General features: G+C 39.3%; 1 protein-coding gene and 1 long non-coding RNA gene across 14 annotated transcripts; one reads left to right on the top strand and one right to left on the bottom strand.

Annotated features, from left to right (window-relative positions):
- Nucleotides 1–730: 730 nt before the first annotated feature.
- ZBTB38 (zinc finger and BTB domain containing 38) lies at nucleotides 731–26,487 on the bottom strand. Of its 13 annotated transcripts, none has more exons than XM_021292106.2 (4): nucleotides 26,109–26,259; nucleotides 25,203–25,268; nucleotides 19,781–19,890; nucleotides 731–6,591 (listed from the first exon to the last, which is right to left on the bottom strand). In XM_021292106.2, exon 4 carries the CDS (start codon nucleotides 6,589–6,591, stop codon nucleotides 3,013–3,015), a length of 3,579 nt encoding a protein of 1,192 aa, XP_021147781.1. In that variant the 5' UTR covers nucleotides 19,781–19,890; nucleotides 25,203–25,268; nucleotides 26,109–26,259; the 3' UTR covers nucleotides 731–3,012. The 13 variants fall into 13 exon arrangements, 9 of the variants coding, with proteins under 9 accessions (XP_021147781.1, XP_064929054.1, XP_013223595.1 ...); XM_065072982.1 differs by lacking the exons at nucleotides 25,203–25,268; nucleotides 26,109–26,259 and adding exons at nucleotides 10,544–10,630; nucleotides 24,297–24,532; XR_010474468.1 differs by lacking the exons at nucleotides 731–6,591; nucleotides 19,781–19,890 and adding exons at nucleotides 24,800–24,937; nucleotides 26,361–26,487.
- LOC110361114 (uncharacterized) lies at nucleotides 25,691–26,927 on the top strand. Its single transcript, XR_002417473.2, has 3 exons — nucleotides 25,691–25,821; nucleotides 26,628–26,696; nucleotides 26,797–26,927. It is a non-coding gene; the product is annotated as an uncharacterized LOC110361114 (long non-coding RNA).

A 26,927-nucleotide genomic window follows, 5' to 3' on the forward strand; every position in this document is an offset into this window, starting at 1 on the left:
ATGTCATAAATGAGGATTAACTAACATCTTGTTTAGATGCACAGACTTGGGATGAGCCACCTGTCTTTTTAATTATCATTTGAAATAGAGAAAAATGTTTATGTGGCAAATTTCATGGTTTTGTTTAGTTATACATCTCTCGTGAGGATCATCCCAAAATGACCAGCATAATTTAGCTTATATTTAATTTTTAAAGTAAGTTACAGGCTAGTGACACCTAGCTGAAATGGGAAGTACTTTGAATATATGTAATCTTCTATTTTGTATGTATCTTCCTATTTCCTTATGCAATTATATTTGCATTCTGAACTATGTTTCTTGACAGTAATCCCAAAAGATTTGGAGTCCAGTGTGTAAAATACACCATCTATACTCACAAGGTTACTATCAGAATTGAAAAGATTTTTGAAGTGTCAGTTTCAGGTCCTCGTGCAAACATGTTTAGGATGTTGCAAAATACTAAGCGCAGTTCACCTATCTTCCCAGTCCTTTAAGATCCAGAGCAGGCAGTCCTGTTCACCTCAGTGCTGTGCTCACACTGAACAGCAGGATGCCAGGAGATACCATCACTGCCCTTGAGCTCTGGTGTGTTCTCAGTTCCCTGCTTTAACATTTGGTAACTGCATTGCTTAACCTTCTAACAAAATAGCCATTAGAAGATACATATCTCTGGATCGTATAGATTATGAGAATTAACATAATTTAAAAAATTGAGAGACTTACAGAAAAATAGGAAGATGTTATTTTAATTAAGGAAAAACAGAGTTATAATCACTCTTTCTAAAAATAAAATTAGACTCTTTATCAATCCTTAACATCTGCATTTAATATTTTCTTCTAAACAAAAATACAGATGTGATTATGTAGCAAATTACAGTCTTTGACAACGTATAGTATTTACCTTCTCTTACACTTACTTTAATTCTAATTTGGTCATTAATACTTGACTCATTACTGCAACATGTTACTTGTAGTAAAAGTGCCACAATTGAATTATAAACATGACATTGCCATCTTAAAACTGCTTTGCTATAAACTGTAGAGAATATACAGAGTTACAAAGTCGTGTTTTTATCAAAATATACAAACCCCCCCCCAAGCCTAACACAAGCTATCGATATTTTTTCTTATGAACTATACAGTTATATAAAATATTTGTAAAATTATCTTTATATTTATAAATATTCTACCTTATTTGCTTTGGTCTATAATTATCATCATACAAGTCCACTTGGAAGATATCTTTGTGTACTTCCTTTGAAACATCATTGTACTTTCTTGTGTTTATTCTTCTGTTATCCTTATTTAAATGAAACCAAAGCTGCCATGAAACCAACATTTCTCAAGGGGTTCATAGCAATCACCAATGATAGAATAAATAAGTGGACTATATTATTACTTCAATCAATACTGTACTATCATTTCAATTGTAGTTTTATTCTACCCAAGCTATAGTTTCTTTTAAAATATTCAAGAGGACAAAGTAAACAAACTGTGTACCATATTTGCACAGACAATGAAGTTCAGGATCACTAACCTTTGTCCTGACTTAATTTTTTAACACTTCATAGAGATGAACATACATGACTAATTGGAAATGCAGATACAGTACAACAGAGCCCTACCATATAAACTGCAACCTGTACACAAACACTCTTTGACTTTTTAAAAATTTCTTAAAATGAAGCACATCTTCATGAAATAATTTCAACTGTAATATTTTGGTGATGTCTTTCAGAAGCCTGTTCTCCCGATTCTTCGCAAACTGTGAAGCCGCAAGGCTCACCGCGACCCTCCGGTGTGGCAGGTGAGGGAGGCCGAAGGGCTAACTCTTCTTCCTCCAGCACCCCCTTCCAGGCATCTCAGCTGCAGCCCCGCTGTGCCGGGGATCACCGAGAAGGGATGGATGCTTAGATGTTGTATTTAAGGCATGGGGATGGCAGGGAACCCCCCAAACCGGCCCTGTCCCTGTTAATACAGAGGGGCTGCCTCAAGGACATATATGAAAGCAAGAATCTGAGTATTTACCTACTCCTCCCAAAATCAAAGTATTTATGAGGAGTTGCTGTGTCACTTCTGTCCAGACATTATTCCAGGATAAGGAGGAAGACTCTGGCTAAACCTCCTCTTCTGCTGCTGAGAATGGTATTTCTAAAATACAGGAGCTGCAGACCCACCAGGGGGTGGACGTTTACATACAGGATTTCTTTAAGCTAGGCTGTTTCATGAGAACAGTTTTCTTTAGACAAATGTACCTGAACAGCTCTACCAGGCCACTGACATTGGGATTTATGCAGTTTGGAAGACTGGCTAGTGTGAGTTACACTGAATCTTTATTAAATGTCTCGGAGATATCATAGATCTGGAATACTTTCCATACAAGCACTCAGACTTAACGGTTATTATGGTAACTGCAAAACAGAATATGGAAAGGAAAAAGAGGTTTAAGCCCCTAAATATGTTTTGTAAATGTTGAGTTACAGAAAAGCACGCCAGAACTCAACTGTACTTCAGCATACCCAAGCTCATGAAACATTTCCCACCTTGACTTTAGAATACATTAGATTACAATTATTTTGTTTATAGACACATTACTTTTTGTTAAAAAAATGCAATATATGGTTTCTGCAGCAAAAATTCCTTCTGCAGAGTACACTGTAAACCTACATATTTACTTTACCCAGAATGACTCTGACTCCAAACCAGCACTGTGAAATAGTTCAGTGAGTAGTTTCCTGTAATGCTTAGTAGAAGGGTTTTGGTTGGTCATTTTTTTTCCTTTTTTCTGTTTCTCTCTCTACATGTTAGAAGTCTATTGTGGCAAAAGTATTTTGGGTCTTTCACATGAAGTTTGTATTATTGCAAATGCTAGTTTTTCCTTTCTGTGTTATTTGGAATAAATTTGATCTTAGTAAATGATAGTCATTTGAGTGGAGATTTCTCCTCGTTCAATGCATCTCTGTTTTCTCCAACATGGTTTCGGATTTTTCTTCTCTTTTGCACAACTGTCACTCAAAGTATAACTTCTGGAGTTACATTTTGTATATTTTTTACTTCACTTCCTTCTGAGCCAAGGAAATGTGGATTTTCCAGAAGTTTAGTGCTTTCATTGCAAAACTGTTCTTTTCTATCTTTTGGACCTGGACTTTTGAACAGATGTTTTTTCTGGTGCATTCCCAGAGCAGCTGCTGTCTTGCAAATTTTAGGGCACTGAAAACAAGCGTACCCTTTTCCATTATGCTCACGTACATGCCTTTGCTCATGATTCCTTTTGGTAGAAAGGTACAAGAAGCTCTGAAAGCAGAACTGACAGTGGTAGCGTTTTTCTCCAGTATGAATTCTTTCATGTATTTTGAGAGTTTCATTTAAAGTGAACGCCTTATTACAGTATTTGCAGACAAAGTCTTTGACACCCAGGTGAATACGTTCATGTTTCTGTAGGTTTCCAGGAACTGAGAAACATTTACCACAGGTTTTACAAGTGTGGGGCTTTTCCCCAGTGTGACACCTCATATGCATTTTCAAAGTGGATGGACTTTGAAATTGTTTTTGGCATAATTCACAAATGTAAGGCTTTGAAGCAGCTACATGCCAGTGGACGTGTTCTTGAATTTCTGCAGTGGAAGACTGATCTCTTTCGCAGAGCTCGCAATGCAGATTGGGCATTTCTGTGTTCTCTTCTTGACTCATCACCTTTTCCTCAGGAGCGTTCCTGAGCACATATTCCCGACTGCTCGTGTTGTGGCTCTCCGTAATGGTGTTCTTGCTTCCGTGCTTTCTCCTCCACTTGGTCTTTTTCATCTTTCTCAGCTGTTTGGATTTCTTTTTCGGTTTGTAATTATAATAGGGTCTCCAGGGTTTATCACTCGAGTCCTGGTCACTTACGTCATCACACATTTCTGTCAGTTCCAGGCATTCTGAGCTATAGAGCCTAGACGGGCTTCTTTCTTTCATCTCCATTTCTGATTCCTCAATTAGATTGTCCTGTTTGGACTCATGTTTAGATTTTCTGCCCCTTTTACAAAACAGCTTAGATCCCAATATATGTCTTTTGACAATAGCCTCATTACCAATTTTTACTGTTATTTGACAAAGAGGCGCAACATTGCTGTCAGTAGATGTTCCAGGTAAGGCAGGCTTTGCAATGTATGTTTCAGTTTTACTCGATTCTTGTGCAGTTGTTGTTTTGCTAGATGAACCTCCGGATCCTGTGACGTGCTGAGTATCCTCAGTTGCTTCTGCTCTGTTGCACAGCAGTGTTTTCTTTTTGTCCTTGATAGTTTTTGATTTTGTAATGCACTTCCCATAATTATCTGACCCATATTTACAGTCATCCCTTGCAGACTGGCCAGGTAGATTATTTGAAGATTCCGATTTACTGTTTTCTAAAGAAGTTACTGTTTTACCGTGCATTATTACTGATGAAATTCTGCTACTGTGCATTATAACAGAGGGCGCAGAACTGCTGTAACTGATGACAGAGGTTGAATTTTCATTCACATTAGGTAAAGATGGAACTGAGGAATCACACTCCTGAGAAGCAGAGTCATTTGCAGCAGCGGAAGCTCTTTTTTCAGCTGTGTAGAAGTCTTTTCGCAGGTCAGAATTTAAGACACCCACTCCCCAAGAGGAAGAATTCTTCTGAGTATTTGTGGAAGATGCTGTATCATTACACGAAGATGTATCCAAGGGAAGCGTTCTGTTGTTTGCTATTATATTACTTTGAAAATTCAGTGGTGGTAGCTCAGAGCTAAGAGAACTCGGAATGAAACAGTTAGTAGAAGGAGTTTCATTAACCTGGCTGCTTGTTTGAACATTTTCATAGGAAGCATTTCGGTAGGACTTATAAGGTAGTCGCCTGCATTTCATAGGTAGGAGTCGATAAAGTTTGTACGGGTACATACTTGGTTTTAAGCCTCCGTTGGCTGTCTTTTTATTTACTGAGAGACGATGGTCAATTGCGTGGAAAGACTTCTGGTGATTTTTTAGTATGTAGTAAGTCATAAAAGTCTCCAGACAGAAAATGCACTGATACCGTCTTTCTCCAGTGTGCCAGATCTCATGTCTGGTGCGATACTCAGCTAACGCGAACACTTTATTGCAGTAGTGACAAGGATATGTTCTTCTCCACGAGTGCACATTTGCATGCCTTCGAAGGCTAGACAGTGTTACATAACTACGCTTGCAAACGATGCAAGTATATAATATCTGCCCATCCACAACTTTAACCAAATGATCTGTTTCTGGTAAAGTGCAGTTTGCATTAGAATAATCAGTGATGCTGTTTTCAGACAACAGAGGCTCTGTGTTTGCATATGAACTTCCATTCCTTCCATCCGTGGCAGTATAGTTATCTGCAAAATTTTGTTCATTTCCATTGCTAACCGATAAGCTACTCGATCTCATGCAGACTTGTTCATGACTTTCCAGTATATTTAGACCTGCAAATTGTTTGCTGCAGTATTTGCATACAAAAGTTTCCTGACGCTCTGAATGGAGCTGAAGATGAGTACTGAGTAACGCCCTCTCATTGAATGATTTTCCACAACAGTTACAATTGTAGACAGGTGCAACAACAGTTGCCACTGATCCAGAGCCATTAGCAGAACGGTTTTCCTCTTCTCTGGATAAATTGAAGTGTCCTGCTTTATTTTGAGGTTTTGGAAAGGAAATTATTGTCTGTTCAGCAACTGCTTCATGTTGGGCTTCTGTAGTGGTTACTGTAGAGGCCGGTCCTTTTGATGTAGCCGATCCAGCACCTTGGGGCTTGAAGGCCGCCTTAGGAGTGCTGCATGCTTGTTTTCCCGGCTGAACGAGTGGCGTGGCTTGGGGATTTTCATAGTGGTCTTCACCCGTCTTGCACGAAGGGCTGCTGTCCTGTGCAGGAAAAGGTGTTCCTTGGAAACTATCTGCCCCGGAAGAAACCGCATAGGAGTGTTCAGCCAGGGTGCTGGCTGGCTCAGCATCCTTGCCAGCGTTGCTTCTGTCGAGGCTGACGTTGGGAGCTTGTGCTGTCTCAGATGCCTTTTTAAAGCTGGCCCTCAGATCAAGTGGAGAAAATAAACTGTTTTCCGTTTCAAAAATTGAGAACGCATTTGTAATTCGTGGTCCATTTGTCACTGCAGAGTCTTCATGTCTCTTTTCATGTTTTTCCTCTTTGACAGCCCCTTTTTCACTAATGCAGTATGCATAGGGACAAGGGGAACTTGAAAAATTAGCATCTGTAAGATCTTCTAGAAATGATATTCCCAGTTTTTTCCCTGCAGCTGCAAGGTCCGTTACAGTTTCCTGCCTCTTAACTACTACTGTGGAACTGTAGATGTAATTCAGTATTTCTGTAAACACTTCAGCTTTCAGATCATCTAACTCCAGTACGTGACCTGAAATACAGATAGTACGACTCCAAAAAATGTTTTTAAAGTAAAGGCTTGAAGCTGCCAGCACATTGCTATGGGCTTTAAATTTAGTATCTTCCACAATTATGGTGACATCACATAAAATACCCCGAATGCGCTGTTCATTTAAAATAGAAAGTACAGTGTCACTGTGGAAATCATCCTTGAGATCCTTTGAATGGGACATGACTGTCATCTACAAGAAAAAAAAAAAGAGTGTTAATATATTTAGCAGGCATTTTTCATCCATTTCAGTTACAGATCCAGTTGATAGTTCTTATTCATTTTATATAAATTTTTAATTCATTAACATTTAAATTTTAAGAATGAGTACAATTTTGTCGTAGCATTTCAAGTTGAAGTCATCTTGCCAGCAACACTGCAGGCGACCTACGCGCAGCTCAAGGACACGTGAACACCAGCGGCTCCTCAGCAGGAGGCAGCAGATCCTCTCTGTGCCCCCCATGCCTGTCGCTGGGCACCGCGGCCACCTGCCCTCCTTGTGCCCGCAGGTGCACCTGCCCAGTTCCCACTGAAAGTGAGTCGCGGAACCCCTGGGGTAACTCCCTGGGGCACGGGGTGTTTGGCAGGCACTGCGGGGAAGGCTGAATTGCTGCGGTTCTGTGGATACTGAGAATTTTGTTTTCTGGGGCTGTTAGTCAGGAAATGACTTTACAACACAACTGCATGTGATCCCCTTGCCAAGCTGATATTTGAAACAGGGATCAAAGATCCTATGCAATAAAGTTTCAGTTACAGGATAAGGCTTTATGAACAAATGAATGCATGAGCAACACAAGTTTGTAAACAATAGCGGAGCACCTACAACACTCTTTAGGTAAAAAGAACATTATTTTTAAAATAGTGATTGCATTTAATTAGATAAATAGTTTACGCTTACTTTAAAATGACTGAAAAATTATAAGTAACTGAATTTATAAATTCAGTGAGTAAAACAAGTAGGGAGTAATAGAACATTTTTCTTCAGTTATAGTTTAGATTTATAGTGTTCACACTTTATAATATGATAGTGTTCTTAATTTCTACCAAATAATGAGATTTAATTGCAATAGTAAATACCATTAAATAACCACTAATTTGTAATAATGAGGTTTAATGCTGACAAAAAATGTTTATATTAGCCAGGTTGTTACTGTATGAATATACTGGTTTATTTAATTGAGATAAAAGATGCAAAATAGAATGAAAAGTAACTGGCAAAACTGATGAATTTGACAGTGTGTATCTGGAGAAAATCTCTCAACCAGATTTTTTTTTGTTTTGTACAAATTCAGATCTTTACCATACAATGAGGTTTGTCCCTTTTTTTTTCCCCACCTCTGAGTAGTGCTTTCCACTACCACTGCCCATTTCTGACTTCAGATCATGAAGAGATAGTTGTCCTACTGGCACTTACCAATCACTGCACTGGAACTTGGAATCAAAATGCATCTTAAACAAAATGACCAGCTACAGATATTTTGTAAGAGAAGTTAAAATAATACCACATGGTAGTGCTCTATTAAGTTAGAAATACCTTCTAAACATTCCATCTCCAGCTCCAAATGTAAATGTTAAGCTTGAAAATGTTTGTGATGACCCTTAGCCTCAAACAGTTTACATTAAAAAAGCCAATATATTTATTCAGATAGCTTTGAGCTTTGATCCAAACAGTGAAATGAAGGTTTGACCCATATTCACTAAGCAAATAGCAATGGCCATTTAGAACACATTGGTGCTTTCACCCAAGCTATTTAGGAGCTTTCTTGAAAACAGGGTCTTTTTCACAAAGTAATATGAGACAGACACTCTTGCTGCAGGTAATCGAGTTACACTGTGGGCACTATCACAAATCCATCAACTTCCTCACTGCAAATCAAATTATACAAAACACGATGCCAACCTTACTGTGAAGACAAACACAATGTGCTCAAAATCATAGTTTCTCATGTCTTTGTTTATTACACCTATTTGGCTCAAAGTAAGAGATATTTATTCATTTGGAATGGTAACCTGAAATTCACAGCAGTTCGGTATGGTTATCTCCTTTGGTTCGGTATCTGAAAACCCAGATACGATTATCGATAGTTTCTAGGATGTCAAATCTCCTACCGAAAGAACACTGACAAAACACTTCTATTCAAGTAAGTAGCCACTATCCCGTAATTGATTCTTTTTTTCTCATTGACAATGTCCGAGATTACATCTGACTTGCTCATGTGATGTGGTATTAGAAACCAACTGTCACACATCAGAAACATTTCACAAGAGGAGCTATTGATAGAGCTATTTCCTGAGCATAGGAAATTAATGATGTCAACTCTACCTCCCAGTCAACTGCCCCATAGGAACTTGCCTGTGTTTTTTCTGTTTCTTTATTGGAGACAGCTGGTTTTAGTTCAAAGACACATCATCTGACAGAGTGTTGGCTAAATATATCAGACTGCTACTTCTACACTAAGAGGCATTTATAAGCAAGGCCTACAAAGCCAAGTGCTTTTAGTAGAAGTCTTATTATTCAACTAGTTATTTCAAAATCTACCCTCCCAACGAGAAAAGTGAATATTTTCAATTTCTGCTTTCAGGTACCTAGATTGCCAGTTTTTGTAGTCCTGGATATTATGGTATGCTCAGTAAAACACTGAACTAGGCTCCTTGTGTAAAGATAGTAAACTATCATTTGCTATTTGGACTTCTTTTTTTTTTTTTAATGTGTGCTAAGCCTTCTGTTACATGTCTCATTGGAAAGCTATACAGAAGAAATCCAGAGCAAACTGATCATAGAATCACAGAATGTCCTGAGTTGGAAGGGACCCACAGGATCGTCGGGTCCAACTCCTGTCCCTGCACAGGACACCCCACAGGTCACCCCGTGTGTCTGAGCGCTTGTCCAGTCTCTTCCTGAACACTGTCAGCCTTGGGGCCGTGACCCCTCCCCGGGGAGCCTGTTCCAGCGTCCACCACCCTCTGGGGGAAGAACCTTTTCCTCATGTCCAACCTGACCCTCCCCTGGCACATCTTCCTGCCTGACTTTCACAGCCAACATTTCTTGCTTCTCTGTCTCAACCTGTGCATTCCCAAAATAGTTCCTTTATTCACATGTGTAATGATTCTCTACTGCCTCTTATTCTACCTGTCTTGCTTCCCGCATTTGTGAAAAATGTTTCTGAAATGCTATAAAATCAGAATGCTCTACCTAGCACACACATAAATTGAATATTTTAGGAGTATTTTACATTCTATTTGCAGTTCATACCGCAGAAGGAAAACCTGCTTTTCAGTTTCCAAGGGAGCTCTACTGAGACCAAGATACATAGAGATCAAACTTTTCTGATGTATTATTATTAAATATTTTGATTAAAATGCTGGAAAATCCATTTGGAATGTTACTATTCTTCCGTATTATCTTTATTATAGAATTATAGAAGAAATTCTAGTATTTATATATGTTGCCCAAAAGATATGTTAGTATCATTTGACCTATTAAATGTCAGCAAAACTCTTCAGCCTATGAAGTCATCCTTTTTTGGCACAAATTCTTTTGTTATTTCGATACTTTTTACTCTCAATCCAGGCATAAATAGTTTATTAGGAATCTGGACAGTACCTTTGTAACAGCTTAATAGTCTGTGGTGCACCTACAGACAACTTTAGCTTCTGAACAGCAGATTTTTGGATTGGGAGCTACCTTACTATTTGCAGATTTTCTGCAAAAACAATAACAGACTTAACCTGTAACTAAAAGTTGTTTAATCACTTTGAGAAATAAGATTTAAATATTCATCTGAAACCTAAGTGTAATGCTCAGTGGGTTGATTAAACTATAATGTTACCTTTTCTGACATCAATAGAATACCAGGACAACAGTCATAAGTGAAAATAAGCAATGTTAAAGGTTAAAGGAAAGATCAGACATTGATGCATCCAAACACAAATTTGACTAGTTATGCCTCACAGATGACACTGCTAATGATAAACACTAGAGCAGCCAGCTCTACGTGGACACTGCCAAGGGAAAAAGCTGGCTTTATATTAATATTATTTGAAAGTAAACAAAGAGATCACAAGTTTTACTAGCCAATGAATCCAAATATAACAAGTATTACAATTTTTACTGCCAAAGAAGAACTGTAGAAATCTAGGAATACCCTTTTTAAACTTTGCAATCCACTGCCAGGCAAGTAAGTGTACTCCATTGCATATGAGGAGAGATTCTGTTATTCCACTCCGGCCACCTAAATTTGAACGATAAGACAGCGGCATCATCAACAACAACAAAACCAAACCAAACCAAAAAAAATAGAGCTAGTGGCTAGTACCCACACAAAATAAAATTAAAATATCCAGCAAGATACTTGTAATAACAGTTCTCTCTGGTTTTTTATTCCACACATTTCTATTGGGATTTTAAAGACACTACTATTTTCTGGTACTTATCAACATGACGCTAAGGAAACACGTTTGCTCCATAAATCTTCTGAATGTTTGGTTTCGCTCCACCCTATTAATGCACTTTGAAGGCTATCTCTGTTTTGTCTCTTTGCCCAACTGAGAAACGTTCATCTGTACCTAACTCTCCTACAGGGCGCTGTTTTGTTCTTGAGCAGAAATAGGGCCAGACGTCACGAACAAAGGCAAAACAGAAAACCAAGCACACAGCCCTCCCCCAGCCCTGCTACCTTGGTCCTTGCCCACCCGGGAACCTGCTGTCCAGCCATCACTTGTACCCCGCCAGCCCCGGGTTTTCTGGAGTCGCTCCCCCAGTCCCGCCTGGCTCTGCCGGCTGCCTCGGCCGCGCTCCCTCCTCGCAACCTCAGGCGAGCGGGGAAGTTTTAATCATGTCTAATTATATTTAACGGCTTGCAGCGGCTTGCAGCTTAGCACTCCACTCTACATAGCTATGCATTATTTCTACAAGTATATTTATAATTTTTCTGTTTTAGACTCACACTGCTCACATCCTACTATATTAATATTTCTATTTGTCACAGCCTCATGAGCATTATAGGCTTTAAATCCTTTTTATCTGCCTCGCACTGTTTCTTCTAACTCAGACAGCTGGGGGGAATTCAGTGTACGAATATTTCACTGTTGTTATTAGCAGATCTCTGAAGCCACCGGATGACCCATTCTTCCAGAGCTGTAATTCTCTCCTAATGTCAGCATCCCAAAGTAATTCTCTCACTTCAAACTTTACGCTTTCTACGATCGTTTCTTGCTACGGGGAAAAGAGCCTTGACAACCAGGGCAGGCTCAACGCTTCTCATCCAGGGAAACCAAAGCGAGTCCTGCCGCTGCAACAGGGCCCCTGCAACTGACCCGGCTCCTAAACTCATTTCTAAAATAAACACATTTCCCGCTGCATGTCGGGTTCTTTCCCTTGGGGAAGGTTTCACCCCCTCGCCCACGCCCCCGCCGCAGGTCCGGGCCCGGGCTGGGAGCCGGAGCAGCAGCCAGGAGGCCCCGCGGCCTCCTCGCCCGTTCGCCCACACGGTGGAGCCGGACACGCAGGAACCGCCCCGGGCCCTCTCCCCGGTAAAGCCAAACACGAAACGAAGGCTTTTGCAGCCACATCAAACGTGAGCCGCCCTGCGGAGCTCAAGGGCGATCGTCTCCTCATCCTGCACAAGCCCCTGACGCGGCCCGTTCGGGTCGGTGCGTCTGTCCGGCTCCGAGCGGAGCGCGGGACACCGAACCTCCGCACCCGCCGCCGGGCAGGCGCTTCCTGTTTATGGGCGGCAACTACGCTCGGCAGCGCAGCCCAGCCGCGCAAGCAACGCACGTTCCCCTGCAGCGTGACTCTCCCTGGCGGCAGCAGCGCCGCTTACGCACCGTTACACTCGAATGCGGCGCAACTCACTGTGTCTGCGCTGCCCGGCGGGAGCACCATGTCTGGGTGTCTGCGGCCGGGCGGAAGCCGACACCGCCGCTCGGCGTGACGGCGCGCGGGGGGCGCGGGCGCGGGGTGACGTGACAGGTGCCGGCTTCCTGGCGGCGCGCGGCCCGTGAGGGCGGCCGGACGGCGCGGGCGCCATTTTGCTGCGATCGGTCGCGGCGGATTGTGAGCCGCGGGCTGAGCCCCGCGCCCGGCCCGGCCCGGCCTGCTCGCTGGTCTATGTACAGCACATGCTTGTTCTTAATTACACAGCCAGCTGCGGCACTTAGCGTATCGGCCAAGTCATTTCCTTGTGAGTGTAGAAGGAGCCAGTGTTCCGTGTATCCAGCCCCTTGCTCCGTGGTCATCAGTGCAGTTTTGTCCACAGCATTTAGAATTTCTCTGCAGCCTAACAAAGGGTTTTGGTGGCCTCGCTCTCCTTCAAGGCTTTTCCTGTAGAAGGAACTGAAGCATTTATGGAGCTGAACCTCCATGCATAAGTTCTGCAACTTCCGCTGAGAAGGAGAGATTAACTATTCCCTTGAAAAAACATCTGAAATAAATAATCTTCTAATACTGAAGTACAGTCACATTTGCCTTCTTTACATGATTATATTAATTATCTCTTTTTAAGCATGTGCAGAAATTAGTACAGTATCATAAGGATTTTTTAATGTAAGCAGTAGTGTTATTCTCTTATTTAGCGTTTTTCAGATCAGTTACTGCAACTGTACCAGTAGTGCCTCGTAAGCCCTGCAAATGCTTACCTAGATAATGAAGGAATTGGCGTGATTTCATTTAGCCAGATGCTCCATATATTGAGTACGGCCTTCCCAGATATATTCTCTCCCTCGGCCTCTCACTTTAAACAGAAAAACCTGTTTTCCCAGGTACTTGGAATGAGGAAGCAAAGGGAAAACCTGGGCTTTGAGACAGGTGGAAAACACTTAGAAAAATGGACAGGACCATTTGCTTTTCGTTAAAGCTTGCTTGAAAATACTCATTTTGCCCAAGGCTACTCTGAGTTTATTTTTACAGCCTATTTTGTATGAGCTTTTATTGGACTGTTACTTCATTTTAAAACCTCAAGCCTATGCATTAGAAGCACTGAATAGTAGGAACTGCTTCATTTTAGGAAAAAAAAATAATAATCCAGCAGCATGAACTATTCATCGTCACCATTGATGGGCCTGGAAGTCAGAACTTTGCTGGAGCCCCTTCACGATAAATGCTGCTTATCATCTGAGGAAACTATTTCATATCAACATAAGCCATGCAACCTATTGTAAGGATGGAAGATCATCTTTCCAGCATTCTGTCTGGGAACTACCATGTGCTTTCCTGGTTGTTTAATACATATGGAAAGAAATGTGTTCATCATTTTAGTTGTCATATTGTCATAATTTCAGTGACCGATCTATATATTCTGCTTTCACTATTTTACACGATCTACATTAAAAAGATTATCTTAGAAATACTGAACATCTCTGTGGAGAGCTTAATTCCTGCTCCTGCATCACCAGAATTATAATCAATAAGTTCACCTGCTGAATCAATGAGTCTCTTTTTATTTTAGGACTGTATGCTATCAAAAGCGAACCATGTTTCACCTCCTGACGAGGAGCTGTTTACCAACAGCCGTGGGAGGTGGAACACGGAGGTGAAGAACACAGCGGTGTCGATTGCAGAAGCAAAGTGTGTCCCAAAGTTTTCACAACCTTGCTTTTTATTCCAACCTACATAACTGAGAAATGAAGTTTTGTACTCACATGTAGGTTACTTCTGATCTTGGAATTTGTCTATTGCTTATTTACTATTGTTTCATTGTTATTTTTTTAGGTGTGTACATACATATTAATATATATTAATGACGATTTCTGACATAAGTGGCACAAGAAGTATTTGTCACAAATGTGTTGTCAGTCACAATGCATTAATATGGATTAAATTAAACTTGTTGTAATCTTTTAAAAGAAAAAAATGCATTACTGAACAACAATAAATAGAAGCATCTTTTTAGGTTACATGAAACAAATTTGAGGAAGATTAGGTGATGAATTCCCCCTAAATCTTAATTAAAATTTATTATTTTAAATGGCTTTGAAAATTAGATGCATAACCATCATTTGTATGGCAGATACCCCCAATGTGGAGACATTAATTAATTTGTACTTGATCATTTGATGCTCTGGTAGTCTTAATATCTATAAACAATATAACAGACTTGGAGAAAACCGCCTTGTTTTTTCTTTCTTTTATTTTATTTCTTTTTTTTTTTTTTTAATTTATAGGGTGTTTTCATAAGGCAACTTCAGAACTTCGGCTCATCCACTAAAAAAATAATCACCTCTTCTGTGACTAATACTGTAACTGAAGGTATTTATTTCCATAGAGATATGATTTGATCATTTGACCTTTTTGGAATTCAGAGTCTCATCAGCTCCTTGTGTATTAAAAATAAGTAAGAAATTCTTTATAAGACCGTCTTGGCTGCACCCAAGATTTTACATTCTCATGATAATGTTTCATGTAAACCCAATTGCTTGCAAAGAAAATGGAGGAACTGGTGCTGCAGTCAGGCCTGTGTGACTGGACGGCATTGATAACCGTGCGAAGTCAGACAGGATTTATCTGCATCTGCAGCCCTGATTTCAGAGTCCTGATTGCCATCAACACAAATGATAGAATTTAAAAATAGCAATCTTGCTAGTGTATGTGTACCAATTCCCATTAAACGCCTAAGCGATTGCACGTAACGTCACACAGTTATTATGTTCTTTTTAAATAGAAGTCCAAGTAGTTTAGCCTTGGATTACTTACATGGTAAAATTGCAAGATACAGAGAAAATTGTCAGCAAACTCTTACTTCTTTAAAATGTATAAAACAGTTCCAAGGTTACTTAAGTGGTGGTGTTTGGATGCTTTGCTGAAGTCTGATAATCTCACTCCTGCAGCTCCTGCCACGTGTTATTCTTTCCTTAAGAGTATGTCAGACTGCCTAGAAAAAATGCTCCAATGTTCCTCTCTAGTCAAGCAGTTTCGGTTCTTACGCAGCAGGAAACAACATATATAGCACTACCGACTCTTGCAAATTCCTCATGAGTGACAGGATTTTGGCCAGGGCTTGGCTGGTGTCCTTCTCAGTGCCTGCCCATGAGAACAAGGCCTGGCTGGACCGGCTGCTTCACTGCTCCCCCTGCCAAGGCCCGAGGCGCCGGCGCTGCTGCTGGCCTCAGCTGCTCTGCGCCCCTCAGGCAGACCAGCATTTCCCTCAGAGCTGGGATGTGCGAAGGACCCCGCAGCCCAAAGTGCTTCACTCCTCTTTCTGTTACACGAGCAAGGGAAAGAGTTCCTTGGTGTAACCCTTCTGCTCTCCTCCAGCATCAAGGGGATGGGAGAGGAGCGCGGTTACACAGAGCCCCAGCAGCTGCCTGCGCCTCCAGGTCTGCGCACGGGAGTCCGGCAGAACTCACTTGGCTGTCGAACTGTGCAAGCTGTGCCTGTGCACCAAAGGCAGCCTTTCCCCAAGGTATGTTAACTCCTGAGGATTTAGGCATGGCCTAATCTGAGTCCCAATAACACTAAACAGAACGCATACAAGCAATTTTTAAAGATGTAACTATACCTTCGCCTCTCCAGCAGTCTAAAAAAGAAAATGAAGCAACAATAGCTGACATAAATCCAAATAATTCTTTTGCACAAAATATAAAAGTTCATGTTGTGCTGCTACTAAGAATCAGCTGAGTTTACATCTTGCTAGCTCTGAACAAGATCAGTATTATTTTCCATTTAAGTCTCATCTTTTAATGTGCTGCTGACAAGCCACTTTCTGGCCTCCTACGCTTCTGGGACACATCACAGTCCTGAGCTAGCACAGATCAATTGCAATCATGAAGCTATGTTTACAGACAGAATGACAACAACTGACATTTTTCTGTTGTTAACTGTTGTCAAATGTAGCAATTTACACATTTGAATAGATTTAAACAAAAGTAGCAAATTAAACCATTTTTGTTCTTTTTGAACAATTATTATGTGGTAGTCTGCTGCCCATTCATTTATCAGAAAGGCAAAATAAAAGTAGTTGAACCCAGCCTCTCATTTTTCAAATGTTCAGAGGAAAGATCGTTTGAATATCTGAACCGACACGCACAGGAGCAGCCACTGAGCCACTTACTCAGGGATGGCAGTTCTGCGCAGGCAGGTGTGCGGGGCCAGGCCAGGCACCATCCTCACCCTGCACGACAGCTGATGCAGCAAATCATGCTGCGCTGAAAACAGAGCTAAATCCCTGCCCCTGCAAACACTTGACTTAGTTGGTCTGCTAGAGGCTGGACGCAGCCATTTTGAAAGCTAGAACTGGTCTCCAAGCTAATTGGCCACCACTGATGTCCAATATCCCTTAAAATATTGCAAAATATTTTAATGGTTTTACTGTTAGATTGATGAACTTTAGCATGCCAAAAACAATGAACAAGTGATAGCTATAACTCTGAAGCATCACTTTAGTGATTTATTATGAGAACTTATTGGACACACAATAACTATGGCTGTATGCTCCTAAACATTCTTCTGCTCCATTTTGCACTGACCCAACTGGCCCAGCCCAAGCCCTACTCCTCCTCTTCCATCCTGCTGCACATTTCCAACCTAAAAGCTCCGGCAGGGGCTCTGCTCATGCGGTGAAGGACTGTAGCAAAGGCAGGTGGCAGCTGGCAGTAAGAAGAAAATATCGATGGCTCCAGCTCTGGTTTGTGCTGCGTGCTCTGCCACCAGCGTGAGCTGTCCCAGCACTAATCCTGCCTGAGAATGAGCTCGGCTCAGATGGGAGCAACAAATCATAAAAAGAAAAAACAGCTGACTTGCATCTCCTCAATAATTTCCTGGACTCCTATTCACTCAAAAGCCTTAATAGTATCGTACCATGAGATGTAGATAACAACATTGTTTATGGTTCAAGATAATGAAAAGATTTGTGTGATACTTTTCAAGCCATCTGTAATCAATAGTAGATTCTGGTGTACTTGACTGTTGAGAGTCATGGAAATGTTTAGCATTGTCAGGATCATCTTTATTTGCTAAATCTCATTGTTATGTATGAAGCCAAAAAAGTCAATGGGAATCTTTTCATTGATTTCAAGGGGCTTTTAATTAGGCTGCTGGTCACGTAAACAATTTATCAGATTACACCCACTGAATTTAAGTCAGGATTTGCAGATTCCCACTTCTGTCTTTTTAATCATTAGCATTTTAGACTTATTTCTTAGACCTATCATCTTGGGATAAAAGTTAACCAAAATGGCTGTATGCACCTTTCATTTTGTATACAAATTAATACCTTAAAAAGAAAGGCCAAAAATAACCTGTACATAAACTTACTGAAGTCAGTAAACAAATTTGTCAAAACTGATCTTATATGTCTGAGCTTCTTTTAAATCCAGGAATATAAACCATACTGTAGACACACTTGCACAGAAAGCCTTGAGTGCTGCCTAAATGCTACATCCAAATCTTGATCTGAAAGTCCATGAACAGCTGCCATTTTGACTTCTACGGCTTTTTCTCCCCCTCCCCACCTTTTTCTGTTGTTAACTGGTAAAAGACAACACTTGGTCCTGTCTGTTTGCCTGGATACATTGGATAGCATGAGAGTGCTACAACTAACACCAGTTTCATTTTTATTTAGTGGCGCTATTTTGTCACGGTGTAAAACAGTATAATCCCACCTGCTTCTGATGCTGGTACAAGATACACATTTAGAATGCCTGAGCATTTCTGAAAGATGCTGTAAACCTTCATTTCCAGCCATTTTTTGTTGTCGTAAAGCAGTGCTTTAACTATTCAGAATCTTAAAGAAAGATTTCAATTTGCAGACCAAGCCTACCATGCTAATTTTACCCGTTTATTGCAAGTCCAATTAAAAGTGCAATGGAAAAAAAAAAATCACAAGAGATATTTCAATTGAAAACATGAGGTTTTTAGGTTAAAACCTTTGAATATTAAGAATCCACATTGGGCCATCCCCAGAAATCTTTTTATATGGTGATTATCAAGATGCATGCATTATAGTGAGCACATGGTATGTAAATGCATTGGGCTGCTTAATAAGCATTCACTGACACACATCTGCAGCTTTGCTAATGTACCTTTTATTCGTATGTGGTTGCCACGGAAACAGGTTATGGCCCAGTATTCTACCTAAAATATACCAAGCAAATGTTCTATAATAATTTACTTAAAATAGGTACAACTTAGATTTCGTAGCCTATTGCTTCTGTAAGTCCAGGTAACCTGAATTTATCTAATTTTAATGTTTCACTAATTAGCTTAAACTACCAATGCCATCTTATTGTCTCTAAAAATCCATTACCATTTTCTGTGTCATACAATATTACGTTGTAAAAGTAAACTCAAGCACAGAAGATGTTTTGAGATGTTCTAGAAATTGAAGAGGGTAGTGGGTTTTTTTGTGGTGGTGTGGTTGGTTGTTTTGTGGTTGTTTGTTGTTTTTTGTGGGTATTTTTGTTTGTTTGCTTTGTTTATTTTTTAATTTGGTTCCTTATCTTACATTCTGCCTGGTAGCCTTAATTACTTATTCCTACTTAGAGATACCACAGCATTAGTGACTATGATGCAACAAACTGTTTCCTACAGAAATTTGTGCAAATAGTGCCACCGAAATCAACGAAACTACTCCCTTTCTGTAATGCAAATTATACTCTATGATACAAATAACCACCTTCAAAATTAATGAATTAATCAGGATTTCACAGATTGTTCCATTCAATACATACATATCTCAAATCTAAACCACAGATACCAGACATATTTATTTTAGCCAAGATTATTATTGCGCATTCACAGTAAGAAGAAAGGAAACTGCTAATATTTGAAAACGCCATGCAAAAGGTAACACTCTCATTTTGAAATATCTGAATTATTTATCACAATACTACACTTGAATTTACAAAGTATTCTTTGCATCTGACAATTCAAGAGGTTTTGTCATACATCTGATTACAGTCATGTATAAAGTAGAGATTAGATGAACTATATACAGCTTAACCAAAACAACAATATTAGAAAAGGGCATTGGCACCAAGAGTTCCTCTGTCTCTACTGTACAGCACAGATTTGTGACAAGCACCAGTGACTGGGATCCGGAGTTAACATTCTGGCAAGCTCAGGAGGTTTGCTTGCCTGCCAATGCGTTTGGTTTGTACAGATCACTGGAGGCTGTAACAACCTGTTTCAAAGATCTCTTCTGCCTGATTTTGTTTATCCAACCTCTATGGCAATAACAATCCGGCAGGAGCTGGAAAAATCCAGCAATATTGACATCAGAATAGAGCAATGTGGAACCACAGTGAGAACAGCTCTTAAATGATTATTAAAAACGTAGAACTTTAACTCTCATGCAGTGGCTTTTAAGTGTTAAATATTTTAGCACTATTTCAATGTGGTTCAAAGAGGTTTCAGCTTGCTGTAATCACCCCATAAACTTACCCACCTAAAATTAGGCTGTTCTTCTGTTACAGTCTTTCAGAAGTGGTATCGACAGGTATTTTCGGCAAAACCATCTCAGTAATTTTGTGAACTCTGTGGCTACTGTGTGTCGGCCTGCAAAGAAAAAATCCAAATGTAATGTCTAAATTATTAGACAAGTATTAATTTCTAGATACATTGTGTAATTCATCAGAATTGTCCCTGGAGTGCTGTAGGACTCCAAATGTACATCTGAGAGGCTTACAATACACCAGCAACACAAACAATACCACTAAGAAAATTGTGAATGCTGCTTCTGTCTGCACTGTTTTATTATGATTTAACCTGTGTAGTACAGACTGGACATAATGTTTCATAATATATTCTAGACAGAAATGTAAGGACATTCTCAAGTTTAAAATCATTTTTTGTTGGGGTCTCTGGAAAAATTAGACTAAAACCCATCCTTAGCTCTACTTCCCTTCCTCCATCTCAGCTGTATCCAAATTATTCCTCACACATTTACCTTCTCAATTTGCCAGATTAGAAAACAAATGGTGGTGCAGGGAGAAAGAATCATCATTACTAGTCAGCTCCCCTGACTCCACATAAACTGCTGAAACCAATTACAAGTTCTCCTTCATCTTAACAGCCTCCATGTTTTCTTGCAGGCCTTTCAAAAGGCCTTTTCTTTCTTCTCTTTCCACTCTGCTGCTTTTCTTGTTATGTCTTTTGTCACAGATATCATCACAGTATCTGTGATTGTGACATTTCTAGGCAACTTTTTTCTCTGGAATATACTTCCTGTATCTTTCTGCTTAAATGAATATTCATGGTTGTCAAACATCCTGATTTTATGTTATTATCTATCAAGCATCCTAATAAGGTTATCGTGTAACAGTGTAAAAATCATTCAGAACAGGGCTTTGTTTCAAAGATACTAAACAAAATCCAATTGTTCCATAGAGCAACTGCAAAATCTTACAGATAAGGCCTTATGGCTCAGCTGACAGACATTTTTATAGCAGCAATTAAGAATACGTAGTTCCATCTTCCATTTGCAAATACACCATATACTTTTATAAATAATGTTATACAGGAAATACAGGGTCCATTACTTTGGCTTTAAAAGGTAAGAAGGTGAGCTCATTTTTTTGTTGGTTAATCTGAGTACCTTTTTAGTGTATATTGATTTGAATAAATATTCTATAGCTCACATCTGCCCATAACAAAGGCCACACTGAAAGAAAAGTGCAGTAAGCCATTATTATTACTTCAAATACCAATGAAGTCATATTCACAAATTACTATGGTGAATGGGAAGCTTAAACATCACATTTGGAGGAAACCAGCAGTAAAAGACCTTATTGAAGCTAAAAAATTCCCAAACTTGATAATACTAGAATTCAAATGTGATATTATACATAATAAAGGCTTTTTACAACATAATCAAGCAATTCACATAATAAAATACAGCAGACGTTAGATGTCCCCAAAGGGTTAACTGGTACCTGTTCATCACTACCAGAGCCTGTCTCATATTCTGACAAATATTATCTGAACACAATGTCACACCGAGGGACCTGCAGTTTCAAATCAAAATGAAGTTTGGAGGCAGAAGTAACCTTAATCCAGCAGATCATTGACAAGCAAGTAGGACAGTGTCCAAGTGAATGATTTTTAGTTTGATTTCATTTTTTACTCGTTCTTTGTACATATTTTCTGTTAGTCAGAAATGGAATTTGTCTGGATAAAAGAACACATTTAAATTACAAAAGGGAGGAGCCAGCAGCAACAATTAGCCTTGTATGATAAAACTGAAAAAAACCCCAACAAACCCAGGCCCTCATAACAATAACGTTCACAGGCTGTGCTGGAGGTGTGGAAAACTGCCCCTGTCCTGTGTGCCCCAGTGAGCCCCCTTGGCCAAAGAGAATGAAATGGATGGACGGCGTTTATACAACATTTCTGATGGCACCTTTGGCCATACCATTCTGACACTCTGCATGAGCTGGATGTAACTACCATTAAACTACATCCAGCTACCCACGCATAATAGTCAAACTGGAAACAGCTTGCTAATTACTAGACTCCTCTTTAATAAATAAATCAGTTTCTTTAGCTAGAAGAAATTACCATTCACGGGCTGCTAACGTGTTTTTCCAGACTCATAAAAGCACTTCAGTATAGCCATATTAATTACAAGAGGACTTGCACCCCCTAACAAAAGGGCAAATTTGCAAATGGATTTAAAACCACCATAGCGAAGCATGCTCGTGTAACGGGGCTACACTTTCTTTAAATGCCTTGAGTGGGTGTGTTTGAACACAAAGACATAATAAAGACAGTTTATTGCTAAGTGCCCCATCTTTTCTAAAGATAAATATCAGTGGTGATAAACCGATTGCTTCTACATAGTGTTTGCTCAGCAACTTCCGTTAAAAAAAACAGACAAGAAATAAACAAAGAAATTCCGTTTTGATCACTACATGTAATGGCACACCCCATATTAACATTTCAGACAGGAAAATAATCAGAAGCAAGCTACTGGTGAGAAATTAAATTACAGAAAAATGCAAACTTTTATATGTCACTTGAGAGATGCTGTTTATTACGTTTTCAGTTCTGCTGCTTTAGCTGGAACAGGGGAATATTGCACTGCATCAAACTAATCTTGTAATTATGAATCAAATGGTTTTAGTATCATTATTAAGCATTATTATCATTATTAAGCCTATCAAGACAGATGACAAGACATATTCCTGAACAGTTAGACCCTGTTTATGTGTAATGCACTGAACTGATATATTTAGAAATAAATGAGAATTAGTTTGATATTACTGACACTGTCAAGGCTATTATTGATAATTGGCTGTACTCCTAAATACCTTGTCTGCATTTATTTTCAGTGCTGGGTCCTTATCCACGCAAAATATACTTAGTCATTTTAAAGTCCAGGACGTGAAAGGAAAATGGCCACCCTGCTGCAGAAGTCTCATTGCAGTAGTGAGAATTTCTCAAGTCGTATACAAAGGAGATTCACAGGGAGATACTCTACGTTATAAGCCCAGTGGAGACATTTAATAACATATGATTCTGCATAAGCAGTTAACCTGTGGTACACCCAAGATTGAACTTTACTGATTTTGTTAAAAATACTAGCTAAAAATAGAAATAAGGAATTATAATACTTAAATTTTGCAACATCTGTAAGGTCTGCAAATTACCGCAGACCACAAGTGAGCTTATTCTATAAAGGGTTGATTAAGATCCAACAGAAGTTCTTCTCCAGTATTTTTAAACACAGTCCTTTGCCTGAACTTCAGAATGGGTCCACTATTTAAAGAAAGGTTTATTGGCATTACTGAGGCTGAATTCAGCAAAGGTGAAACAAGGTTTAAACATACTTCTGATTCTCTACATTTCTCAGCTGCTAAACATTACAGTGATCCTTTTATACTCGTGATAATGAAACCATCACTTTATATACACACAGTACAAACCTTGACCTACATGCAAGACTAGGCTAAATTAAAAAAAGAACCCGGGATACGTTTCTGGAAACAACCCATGCAAAGCAGGAATAAAACAGTTTTTTGCTGTGCACAGCTTTACAAACATGGCATCATTTAAGAAATGATAGCCGCATGGAAACATAAAATGAGATCAGATTCTCATTTAGAACTGAAAGGAAACAACTGCAAAATTTCCATTTGCATTGTGATATTGCTATTAAAGAGAATAACATCTTTCTACATCTCTACTAGTGCACCTTTTAAAAGGATTTGGTTGCCAAGGAAACTGATTCTGGCCCAATATTAATCTGAAACAAATATATTACAAAAGTTGGTGTAAGTAATGCAATACTCGTCATTATTTTTATCCTTAATGCTCAAATGAATGTTTTGGTACCTCAGGCTGTGAAGTTTTTATTTCATAACCTGTTTTGTGTGAAGTAAAACACACTTCAGTAAACTGATACTCAGTTTAAGCTGACAGGGCCATCTATATCAATCTCTCTCTGAAAAGCCCTTCTACCTTAAAATAAAAAAAAAATACTGCAGGTTTATGTTTGTAGCTAATACTGAAAATATAAGCATTAAAGCATGTTAATCTTTGTTTAAGATTTCGCACAAAACACAAAACCGCTTACGACAGAATTTAAATAATTTTCATTTTTCTTATCTACCTCAATTTTTATTTTTGCATTTTAGCTGCAAGCTTAGTAATGCTTGTAGTCAGCTTTAAAATGTAACTGAATCAATAGTGTTTTCAAAAATTCTTTTGTTGCATAAGCGTTGCCACGCCCTTAGTACATATGATTATTTTAACAGACATGATTGCTCTACTTTCACAATAGATTTTTAAAAAACAGATAAGAACAATTGTCATGCCAGTATGTGAAGCTAACAATTTCATATTAGGCTGTTTTCATGAACAGTTTAACACATTTTTTTAACTGAAAGCTACATTCCAAAGCCCATTTCATGTTCCTTCAGCACTGACCAAGAAATCAGTAAAACATGCAAATCTCAACCTACCTGCGTGTACCACTTAGTGCAGTGTTAGCATGGCAGTGCACCCAGCCATTTTTATGTAAAGCGATGGAGATAAGTTCTATTCTTGGTCTTCTTGATAATTTTTTAGAAGCAGTTGTCAAAATTCAGATGGGAAGCAGCTTGAATAGACCGTGATCAGGAAAACCGAGTTTATCAATAGAGAAAGCAGGAGTGGGGGAAAAAGATGTCCTCATCCAAGGTTTTCTGAGACTGCAACACAAGGTTGTTTTCTTTTTTTTCCTCTTCCTCAGAGGGTTCAAAGCTTGAAGCTGACCACTGCAAAGGCCACTTGTCACATTTACTGAAAATCAGCCTATTGCTATCGCAGCTGAAAATATAAACTTGACAACCAAAGCCCATTGCACAACGTGAACTGCGTAAGAGTTAAAAATAGATTTGACGTGCCTCCTACCTGCATAATAAATATGTAAGTTTCAAGTGCTTTAATTCGATATTCACATTAATTAACAATACAATATACATTATTTAAACTACAGTAAACGCAAGAAGAAAAAGGGTGACACCATCTGGAAGCACAGTTTGCCTTTTTTCTTTTTTTTTTCTTCCTTTCCAAGGGCTAATAATGTGGTTTGAACGTGATGACAAGCTAACAGCTCACCACACTGCAAATGAAAAAAGAATTCTTAAGGTGATGCCCAAATATCTAAGCCTGTAATGAAGCACAAACCAGTCTTCGCTACTGCATGACATGGCACACAGACCATTTACATAGCCACATTTGAGATACTAGGCACAGTATAATGAATTCAATACACAGCATGCACACAGCACAAGCAACGTTAATCCTGCCTGCCATTTTAGGCTTGCAGGAGTAAGATACATACTGCAGCACAGCTCTGGGAAGGGAGGAGGCAAGGGACAGCTCACCTTAAATGCAGTATCTGATTAATGTTGTAAGTGACATTGCGTATCAGCTACAGAGTCTTGGTTCAACTGGGTGGGAGGGAACAAAGAAAATTGTCATCAACTGGTGATGCAAGATGAGCTCCAGTCACTAACACTGTTAGCAAACTCCAAATGCTACAGCGATACAGTAGTAGGCATTTCAAATTCTTATCAAAATCTGCCTGTGCAATGGCTGAGTCCGCCTGCCGAGGAAAACAAAACCATCTTCTTGCTTATTGGAGAGACGCTGGATTGACTACAGTAACATCCTCTTGATGCAGGAAGATTTCACGTCGCACGTATTAAATCCTGGGTGCATTTGCTGTGCTTTCCTAATTTTTAAGACTCAGAATTCAAAAATAAAATAAAAAGACAATGCTAGCAAAAAAAGCATAAATAAAGGTCTAATGTCCATACAAATAAAACCTTTCTTTTTCTTTCCTTTCTGTTTCCTCTGGTTTACAGTCCATCAAAATCCTGAGCGGTATTGACAAACCACACGAGCGCAGGGTCTGACTGCATGATCAGCTGTCTGTGTCTACGCTACACCCTGTTAACCACAAGCAGTGTTAGAGCTAAATATATCTGCAATGCAGAAACGGTAGGTGCTACGTGGTATACAATTCTGATTAATTCTAAAACATTGTTCTGTCCTCAGATACAATAAAGAAAAGAAAATGTGGTGCTGCTCTCTGTCAGGCACGGTATCTGCCAGACTTACAGAGCATAAAAGCTATCCTTAGTATACTGACCTAGATAGCACTAAGAAGACTTAAGCAGCGTACGAGCATACTCACTGTCAAAGCAAGGAAAACGAAACAATGATTGTTTAATCAAACTGAAAGCAACAACTCCCTACCACAGTATGAATCCCAAAATGCTACGTACTGTATATGCACATCTCATGTTATTGGAAGATGCAAAGCTCCTTGTTTTTTTTCTCTCTCTTCTCTCTCCTCGGAGGCTTTTCTTAGCTACGGTTGCACAATGACATTCTGACATCATGGAGGTCAATGCAGATACTGAAGTGCTGCTGTCTCTAAGAAACAAATAATTTTGAAATATTAAACCACAGCTGCATAAATAGTAATAATAATTAAAAATTTCACATCACCTACTGAATATCTTTCTTTCTCTTACCTTCTGAGATTAATAGCATGCACATTGTTCAGCTGCATACGTTAAATTGGTATCAGCCTCTGCAGAGACTGCAAGAGTAATCACGGGAAAAAGATTTTTATAAGTAAGTCTTTAAAAGGTTTATTTTCTGGAAACCTTCAAAATAAAATACTATGCGTGTATCATCAAAAACAGAGAGAGAAAAAGCATTAAAACCTGCTAATCTGATTTTTTTTAATGCCTAATAAGAAAAACGGGCTTATTTTCATTGTCACTGTGTCTCCAAAGGGAGAATGAGAGAACCACGCCGCCATTTAAGATAACGTGAATTACCTTCCCAGAAGGCGAAACCATCAGGTGAGGTAAAACAAACCCTGAGCTCTACCTGTTCAGAGAGCAGAATCCCACACACACTATTTCAGTGACTTCTCACAGCTTCTTATCTCTCTACCCGTAGATACGGCAAGCTGATACCCAACACATGAACAGAATTGTGAAGATTGATGTCTTAGCTCTGAAAATATTTCACTGAAAGATTTCTTTAGGTAAATATTGTTTACCATATGAATAAGTGAATATAAATGTTTT

Source organism: Columba livia, chromosome 9, assembly GCF_036013475.1.
Source record: "Columba livia isolate bColLiv1 breed racing homer chromosome 9, bColLiv1.pat.W.v2, whole genome shotgun sequence".
In the NCBI taxonomy this organism is placed as follows: Eukaryota; Metazoa; Chordata; class Aves; order Columbiformes; family Columbidae; genus Columba; species Columba livia.

Bases quoted from the DNA above. Each gene is read 5' to 3' on its own strand.
- ZBTB38 (XM_065072982.1), bottom strand. From the start codon at position 10,591: ATGGAGTACACTTACTTGCCTGGCAGTGGATTGCAAAGTTTAAAAAGG. The intron at 6,592-10,543 runs GTATTCCTAGAT...TTTTTCTTGTAG, and splicing joins GATTGCAAAGTTTAAAAAGG to ATGACAGTCATGTCCCATTC.